This window comes from Ascaphus truei, chromosome 9 (genome assembly GCF_040206685.1).
Source record: "Ascaphus truei isolate aAscTru1 chromosome 9, aAscTru1.hap1, whole genome shotgun sequence".
Classification (NCBI taxonomy): Eukaryota; Metazoa; Chordata; class Amphibia; order Anura; family Ascaphidae; genus Ascaphus; species Ascaphus truei.
The window spans coordinates 20,085,982-20,095,774 of record NC_134491.1 but is presented as its reverse complement, the minus strand read 5'-3'; the positions used below and the strand labels follow the sequence as shown (position 1 = coordinate 20,095,774).

The 9,793-nt window shown below is 50.8% G+C and overlaps 1 protein-coding gene across 1 annotated transcript; it reads left to right on the top strand.

The window, feature by feature from the left end:
* Positions 1-486: 486 nt before the first annotated feature.
* On the top strand, positions 487-9,385 carry LOC142502505 (glutathione S-transferase Mu 5-like). The gene is made up of 8 exons (XM_075613588.1): positions 487-642; positions 2,310-2,385; positions 7,090-7,154; positions 7,921-8,002; positions 8,276-8,376; positions 8,467-8,562; positions 8,824-8,934; positions 9,142-9,385. The coding sequence occupies exons 1-8, from the start codon at positions 610-612 to the stop codon at positions 9,232-9,234; spliced, it is 657 nt and encodes a 218-aa protein (XP_075469703.1). The 5' UTR covers positions 487-609; the 3' UTR covers positions 9,235-9,385.
* Positions 9,386-9,793: the final 408 nt, after the last annotated feature.

Sequence of the window (9,793 nt, the reverse complement as noted above, 5' to 3'; positions counted from 1 at the left end):
GGTGTCAGGAGCCTGGGGGACAGACCAAGGAGAGGAGGAAACAGCATGGAGGGGAGACAGGTGTGTGTGTCTCAAGTGTGTTGCACCTTTCACCCTTGTGTCCAGTATTTTTGGAGAAGCCACCTGTCAACCCTAGCTGCGGAGGATCCATGCGTCCGACCCCCCTCCCACACACACACACACACACACACACACACACACACACACACACACACACACACACGTGTTTTTAACCCTCCTATATGTGTCTGTTGCAGAATAAAGATGATGATGGTTGCAAGTTGCTTTGATCTCCGCGTCACTGAACTCACTGCAAATACAGTTCCCAATCCTGACAGTCTGAGTCACTGGGATAGAATAAAATGGCCACGGGGCTTGCTGCAGAAACCACAGAATCCAAAAGAACGCAATGGCTGCTTCTGATTGTGCTGTCCCTTTAACTGGCCTGAGCTGTGTTGGCGAGGATGGAAGGGGGAGGCTGGAGATTTTTCAGAGCTGATTGGCTGAGACACAATATATCACGTGACCAGCTCAGGGGCTTGTCTTTAGCTGGTCTATAGTTGGGAAACTTTATTAGGAGGCAGAGTCCCAGTCTGATATAGCGGCAGGATGATGATACTGGGGTACTGGGACATTCGAGGGGTGAGTTACTGTGAGAGAGGGGATAATACTGAAGTATTAGTGGGGGAGGAGGGGGTAATACTGAAGTATAGGAGTAGGGGGTAATACTGAAGTATAGGAGGGGTGTAGTACTAAAGTATTAGGGGGAGGTGGAGGAGGTAATAGTTTTATCTTTTATTTTTATTGATTTTTTTATAAAATGTGTTACCAGGAAGTAATACATTGAGACTTATCTCTAGTTTTCAAGTATGTCCTGGGCATAGAGTTAAGATGACAAATAATAAATGGTTAGAAATACATAGTTACATAAGTGAACAGGGTATACATTATATACAAGACATTGCATGCACAGTTAGAGATAATATATATTATAGGCGTGTGTAACAGTTACAGACCAGATTAAAATGTGAGACCGCTTTAGTTTTGAAAGAACTTCGCCTGGTGGCGGCTGTGAGAGTCTCCGGTAGGTTGTTCCAGTTTTGGGGTGCACGGTGAGAGGAGGAGCGGCCGGATACTTTGCTGAATCTTGGGACCATGAACAGTCTTTTGGAGTCAGATCTCAGATAAGTGCTGCGTGTGGTAGGGGTGAGGAGCTTGTTCAGGTAGAAGGGTATCTTTACCAGCAAGTATTTGAAGGCAAGACAGGAAAGGTGAACTTTGCGCCTAGACTCAAGTGATGACCAATCTAGTTCTTTGAGCATTTCGCAGTGATGTGTGTTGTAGTTGCATTGGAGAACAAAACAGCATATTGAGTTGTAGAGGGTGTCAAGTTTGCTACGGTGGGTTTGGGGCGCTGAGCCGTATACTATGTCCCCATAGTCGATAATTGGCATTAACATCTGTTGTGCGATACGCTTTCTGACCAGTAGACTTAGGGAGGATTTGTTCCTGTAAAAAAGTATACCTAGTTTGGCATAGGTTTTGGATGTCAGGGTATCAATGTGCATCCCGACTGTTTTAAATGGGAGTCAAACCATATACCCATATATTTAAAACTAATAACAGGAGTTAGGGTGGTGTTAGCGATGGTTCTGATCTGGAGCTCAGTCATTGGAAGCTTAATTTTTTTTGCCTTGGTCCCAAATACCATTGTTACAGTCTTGTCAGTGTTTTAAAAAAGTTTGTTTTGGGAAATTAAATTTTCAAGTCTCAGTCAGATTGAGGTACGTGTTCAAAGTCGGAGAGGCTATGGCTGTGTGCATATGAGATTGTAGCATTCGCATACATGTGTTTTGAAGCTCCCTTATAAGCTGTAGGAAGATCATTGATGAACACTGAGAAGAGTAGGGGCCCCAGAACAGAGCCTTGCGGGACACAACAGGTGTTATCCAAGGGGTTGGAGTTAGAGCCTGAGATGGACACATGTTGGGATCTACCTGATAGGTAGGACTGAAACCAGTTTAAAGCATGCTTCCCTATTCCAGAGCTCTGGAGTTTGTTAAGCAGGATAGCATGATCAACAGTATCAAAAGCCTTTGCAAAATCTAGGAATGCTGCACCAGTGAGTTGACCCCGTTCCATTCCACACTGGATCTCATTGCAAACTTTTAGCAGGGTAGTTACGGTGGAGTGTTTGTGGCAAAAGCCAGATTGGAATTGGCTAGGGAAATTTGTCTTGGTGTAGTAATCGCTTAATTGGGAGTGAACACATATTTTCTCCTTCCCCCCCGCGCCCCCCCGGCCTGTAGCTGGCTCACTCCATCCGTCTTCTGCTGGAATACACGAGGACCCCGTATGAGGAGACACGCTATGTCATGGGGGATGGTGAGTGTATCACATGCATGTGTTTGGGGTACTACAAGCATGCTGCCATGTTTTGTGTCTCCATTAACCCCTCTGATCCCGGCACCGTTGGGATCGCTGCCGCCTGCTGCCGGGACCCTTGGGAGGGATAACGCAGTCTGTACATGGGGTATTTTCTCTCCCATGGGTCAGTGCTTCTCGCTGGATGAATTCTGTCTTCTCATGATGCAGCCGCTCAAAATGGTCCAGCAGATGTTACATGACTGAGTGCTTTTATGCAGTGTATCTCTATCTCTCTCGCTATAGATATATCTTTGACCATGAAATGTCTGTAAACTGAATGTATAACATTTGTTCATTTAATGCAGCTGTTTATTATTATAACTCTGGCTTTTTGTCTGTCTCTTGTGTAACCAAATAATTGGATTTAATTATTGTTGTTCTCTGACTGAAGTATTGCGAAGCCGCCTTATGTGGAGGCTGTACTTACTCACAAAATGGTGATGCAGTGGGACCGGGGAGTTGTGTGTGTGTGTGTGTGTGTGTGCGCTTTGGAGAGGACTTTGTATAGTGGGGGTGGATTACAGTTTATATACACCCACCTCCTCCCCGCATCAGTGCCTTGGAGAGAAGTATTACTGTGCCTGACTTTAAGATCGTCACAACTCTGCAGATAACAGCTCTGCCCAATCACCCGTCTGTCTAAATAAAAATAAAAAAAACAGTTTTACTTGGCTTAAATCACCCTTCTTACATTTCAAGACATCATGCAGATAATGCAAAGTTTTAAGCTAACCACTTGCATCAAATCTCCTCCCCCCCCCCCCCACACAGGGTTGCCAGGTGGTTTGTCCAAAAATAATGGACCTCCATGCCCCCCGAATACATATCAAATATACCCCATGCCCCCCGAATACATATAAAATATACCCCATGCCCCCCGAATACATATAAAATATACCTAGGGTGACCAGATTTTGAAAATGAAAAACCGGGACACATTTTTTTTTTTTTTTACATAACGGTTTATTTATTGTAGTACACTTATACTTTACTACCATTAGTCCTTGTTACGTGCGTGTGTGCGTCGGATGACCTCACTAATCGAAAAAAAACAAAAAACAAAAAAAACAGATGTGAATGATTCTGAACCCATTAACCAGTGTCAGGACGCCCCCTCTTCACAATTTCTAAAGCAGCAATCCCGTCTGGGATCTTACCTGATCCGCAGTCCCTCAAGGTATTATACTGGAGGGGAGGTGTTCCTTACCTGTCTTCCGATGTCTCCCGCGTGAACCTTGAGTCAGATCTGGAAGAAAGAAGGGTAGGTTACTTCAATGTAGGTATACGGCAGCTAAGATAAGACATAGAGGGTGAGGGAGACAGGGAGGGAGACGGAGAGAGAGGGAGACAGGGAGGGAGACGGAGAGAGAGGGAGACCGGGAGGGAGACGGAAGGAGGGAGAGGGAGAGACAGGGAGGGAGGGAGGGAGGGAGAGACAGGGAGGGAGGGAGGGAGAGGGAGAGACAGGGAGGGAGAGAGAGGGAGAGACAGGGAGGGAGGGAGAGGGAGAGACAGGGAGGGAGGGAGAGAGAGACAGGGAGGGAGAGACAGGGAGGGAGGGAGAGAGAGACAGGGAGGGAGGGAGAGAGAGACAGGGAGGGAGGGAGAGAGAGACAGGGAGGGAGGGAGAGACAGGGAGGGAGGGAGAGACAGGGAGGGAGTGAGGGAGAGACAGGGAGGGAGAGACGGGGAGGGAGGGAGGGAGAGACGGGGAGGGAGGGAGGGAGAGACGGGGAGGGAGGGAGGGAGAGACAGGGAGGGAGGGAGAGACAGGGAGGGGAGAGAAAGGGAGGGGGAGAGAGGGAGAGACAGGGAGGGTGAGGGAGACACCCACCCACTGATACACACACCCACTGATACACACATACACACACACTGACACACCCACCCAACCCACTGATACACACACACACACTGATACCCACACCCACCCACTCATACTCACACCCACCCACTGACACACACCCACCCACTCATACTCACACCAACCCACTGATACACACCCACCCACTGATACACACCCACCCAACCCACTGATACACACCCACCCCCACCCACTGATACACACACCCACTGATACCCACACCCACACACCCACTGATACACACACGCACTGATACACACACACACACCCACTGATACACACACCCACTGATACACACACCCACTGATACACACACCCACTGATACACACACCCACTGATACACACACTGATACACACACACACACACTGATACACACACCCACTAATACACACACTGATACACACACACACCCACTGATACACACACACCCACTGATACACACACACACCCTGATACACACACACACCCTGATACACACACACACCCTGATACACACACCCACTGATACACACACCCACACCCACTGATACACACACCCACACCCACTGATACACACAACCACACCCACTGATACACACACCCACACCCACTGATACACACCCACACACCCCCTGATACACACACACACCCTGATACACACACCCACACCCACTGATACACACCCACACACCCACTGATACACACACACCCACCCACTGATACACACACACCCACTGATACACACACACACACACACACACTGATACACACACACACCCACTGATACACACACACACACACCCACTGATACACACACACACACACACACACACACACACTGATACACACACACACCCACGGATACACCCACACACCCACACACACACACCCACATACACCCCGCCAGCCCCTGCACCGCCCGCACAACGCGCAGCCACCACTGCCCGCTCCCACACCAAGTGGACGGGGGGGGGGTGTGAGCACCGGGGGGCAAAGGTGGGAGCGCGCCGGGAGGCAAAGGCAGGCGCGCGCCGGGAGGCAAAGGCAGGCGCGCGCCGGGAGGCAAAGGCAGGCGCGCGCGCCGGGGGGCAAAGGCAGGCGCGCGCGCGCGCTGGGGGGCAAGGGCGCGCGCGCCGGGGGGCACGGGCAGGCGCACCCCCGCTACCACCTCCTATTGCGCCCCCCCCCATCCTTGGCTGGGACCCGGGACAGAAGTGGGACACTCACCGCACACAGGGAAGCTGGGAGCGGGAAGGCAGTCAGTCACGTGTGCGCTTCACAAAGCGGAAGCCCCGCCCCCGGCTTCCTCTGACATGCCTGCGACCAATCCCCTGCGGGCCGGCCGGCATTCTAAGTCCCGCCCCCGGCATTCTCCTGCATTCAGTCCCCCCGGCAGCATTCACACACACATAGAAAATACTTACCCGCCGCCGCATTCTCCTCACCGCCGCTGCCCCGCAATACCGGGACCAGGGACAAAAACCGGGACAGACTTAAACCGGGACAGACTTAAACCGGGACAGGCCACAAAAAACCGGGACTGTACCGGTAAAACCGGTACGAATGGTCACCCTAAATATACCCCCACGCCCCCCGAATACATAAAAAAATACCCCCACGCCCCCCGAATACATAAAAAATATACCCCCACGCCCCCCGAATACATATAAAATACCCCCATGCCCCCCGAATACATATAAAATATATCCCCATGCCCCCCGAATACATATAAAATACCCCCACGCCCCCCGAATACATAAAAAATATACCCCCACGCCCCCCGAATACATATAAAATACCCCCATGCCCCCCGAATACATATAAAATATACCCCCATGCCCCCCGAATACATATAAAATACCCCCACGCCCCCCGAATACATATAAAATACCCCCACGCCCCCCGAATACATTAAAAAAAAAAACCCCCACACCCCCCGAATACATATAAAATATACCCCACGCCCCCCGAATACATATAAAATATACCCCCTCTTCCAGGGCCGTCTTAACAGCATTATAGGCCCCCGGGCAAAGCGGTGCACTGGGCCCGGCCTACACAGCAATTGTTGTCCCCAGCCATTAATTGCCCCCCGCTGCTTCCATAACATTGCAAGCAATAAAAACGGCAAAATTGCCCCCGCTGTCCTCTGATTGGCTCTCCGCTCCTCCAATCAGGGACAGGCTGCACAGACACTCACACAGTGCTCCGGCCCGGCCACCGTCCTCCCCCGTCGCGCCGCCCTTGCGTTGCCAGCCCTCCGCCGCAAAAAATGGTAATACCGGAAACACGCACGTCCGGTATTACCTCCGATTTTTATACCGGACAAGCATCGGAATTACCAGCCTGTCCGGTTCAAACCCGGACACCTGTCAACCCCCCCCTCCCCCCACCAACAGGTCAGGTTTTCAGGATATTCCAGCTTCAGCACAGGTGGTACAGTTCAAAAGTAGTTGTACTATTCTTTAACCTGACAGTAGTAGATGCATGGATCAACCTTCCAGCTGTGGGTGCAAATACAGTGAAGGGGTTGAAGTTAAGTTGTATGTGGTGTGACACTGTATCACACTATAGCCGGCACTCGCTGAGCCGCGGGGTAAGAGATCACGCCCCAATCTTGTGTTAATTGCTATTACTTAGTGACCATTAACGCCACATCGGGGAGTGATGCCACGCATTGCGGTTTGGGAAGCCCGGCTTATGTATTTAAAACACTGTAACATTGTGTGTACGCAGGGTGCCACGCCCTGTGTACGCAGGGTGCCACGCCCTGTGTGGGGTGTACTGGTGTGTCACACAGATTCCTCTCTTCCTTAGCCCCAGATTACGACAAGAGCCAGTGGCTGGACGTGAAGGAGACGCTGGGACTGGACTTCCCCAATGTACAAGTGACCTGGGGAGGGGAGGGGAGGGGGGGTGGGGGGGGAGGATATAGGGGGAATTAGACTTCCCTAGTGCACACGTGGGCTGATGCCTCTAAATTGGTGGGATCACTTAGTTTGCTGACTTTGGGGTAGATCCTCAGCACCACGTTACATTTTTAGCGTGACGTTATCCCCCTTGTACGTAGCGTTACCCGTAACGCGTCTCCCTGAAGGTGCTTTGCGTTACGATGTCCTCGCATTCATATGCAAATCTTATGGTAATGAGCAGTTTACCTGACGGAAATCCTCGCGTTCATATTAGCGCACGGGAATAACGCTGCGATATTAGAGACCCCCAAACGCCGGCGCAGAGCCAGACCCTCATTATCATGGAGACTTTTCTGGGAGTACAACACCCCAAGGAGCCCCCAATGCTGCATCCAACGGGACACATGATAAGTGAGATCCTGTCTGTAAGGAGGGGGGGTCACAACCTCCCTACAGTCTTGACCAGCAGCGAGGTAAAGAGAACGTGTGTAGGGCCTGCCGTAAAGGGTTAACTGTGACATGGTTGCCGGCTTATAATGCTTCAGCCAAAATATTAAGTAGTGACCCTTACTTATAAGAACAGATGGTATTTAACTTAATGTGTCATATTGGGTGTAGCATTGGGTCTTCTGTATACATTTAGGTCAGGGTGCTCTACTCCAGTCTGAGGACCCGTTGGGGGGGGGGGGAACCCATTTTCCTCGGGGGTGATACTAGTTACCCTCTCTTCCTGCAGTTGCCGTACCTGTTGGACGGAGATGTGAAGCTGTCCCAGAGTAACGCCATCCTGCGCTACATTGCACGCAAGCATGGACTGTGTAAGAATCTGCCCCACAGTCTCCCAGTAATACCCCTTGAGGGATGAGTCTCTCTCCCCTTCTACCCCCTCAATTAAGAGGTTGATTCTGTGCCGATTGGGCTGTTTTGGGCCCAAATTTCCCATTGCATGGATTTGGGCTGAGAACTGCATAAGTTGCTACTTTATCGTGTCTACAATCGACACCCAAGGCTTTCTCTCCCCTCCCCCATCCCCACCATTGAGTCTCTCTGCCCTCCCTAGTACCTCCCCATTGAGTCTCTTTTCTCACCAGGTGGGGAGCTGGAAGGGGAGAAGCTTCGTGTGGATCTGGTGGAGAACCAGGCAATGGATTTTCGGATGGGCCTAGTCACCATCGCCTACAACCCCCTCTTTGTGAGTCTGAGGGTTGTAGAGATGTTTTGGGGGTGGAGATCAAAGTAGGGGGGAGAGACATTAACCTGTTAATTTCCAACCTCCCCCCAGGAGACACTGAAGGGGCCGTACCTGGAGAAGTTGCCTGTCGCGCTAACAAGATTCTCTCTCTTCCTTGGAGGCAGAGCTTGGTTTGCAGGAGAAAAGGTGCCCCCCTCTCGCACTCAAACACCCATCTCTTCCCTCAATCTAGCGCTTCCTCCCTTCCCCCCCCCCACACTAGCACCCCATCCCTATTCCCCTCCCCCCGCCATGTCCTAAAATCTCTCCCCTCTTAGTTCTTCTCCACTATCCGCATTCTCCCCTCTACCTGGGAGTTGGCAGTGCCAGGTGATGCCTTGGCACACCTTGTGAGGTCCCCCTGGGGTGTGTGGGTGGGATCCTGACTGCCCCTCCTTATCCCCCCAGATCACCTTTGCTGACTTCCTGATGTACGATGTTTTGGATCAACACCGGATGCTGGAACCAAAGTGTCTGCAAAACTTCAAGAACCTGCAGGATTTCCTGACCCGATTTGAGGTGACTCTCACCCCACAGGTGTCTTATTAGCCCCACCTTAACTGTTATTAGGAATATTGATATTCCTATAATTATTCAGATGACTTGGCCGTATCACAAGGGTTGAGATTTGGAACCTGAACTTCTCCCACAATTAGAAAGCTCATTAAATAGTCGCCTCCCCCCCCCTTACTCGTAAACCTGATATAACCTTTCTTCCTCCCCCAGGCTTTGCCTCCTGTTGCTGCGTATATGAAGTCCCCTCGCTTCATGAAGACCCCGATCAACGCCCGCTCAGCAGCCTGGGCCAACTGCAAATAGGGGGTCCTGTACTTCTCCCCTTGTGCACTCTCCTCTTACGCTTTTTCTTTTTGTATGACCCCTGATGTTTTCTCTCGTATCTTCTCTCCCCTCCCCCCTTTACTATTTCTGCTGTAGCAGGATTTACAATAAAGTCGCGATAAACGGATAATTTTGCCTATGTATATCTTAATTTATATCGCGCCTGGATTGTACTCGGTGCTTTATGAAAGAGAATACAGGAAATGATAATACAAGATGTCAGACAATGGGAAAGGAAATCCCTGCCCCGCAGAGCTTACAATCTGGATGTTGGGAGACAGAGACCGGGGGTGAGGGAATAAGTGCGGTAGGTGGCATTGCTTGGGACTGTAACCATGAGTCTGGGTTATTGAAATGGGGGGGGGGGGGAGAAAGAGGGTGTGAGGGAGTCCCACGGGTAAGGTGCAGTGAGGGGAAAGGGTTTTTAAGGTGAGAGAGCTGTAGCCGGGAGAGGGATTCAAGGAGGAGATGAGCAGAGACTGTTTTGGGAAAGTGAAATTATTCTAGCAGCAGGTTTTTGTATAGATTGCAGGGGAGA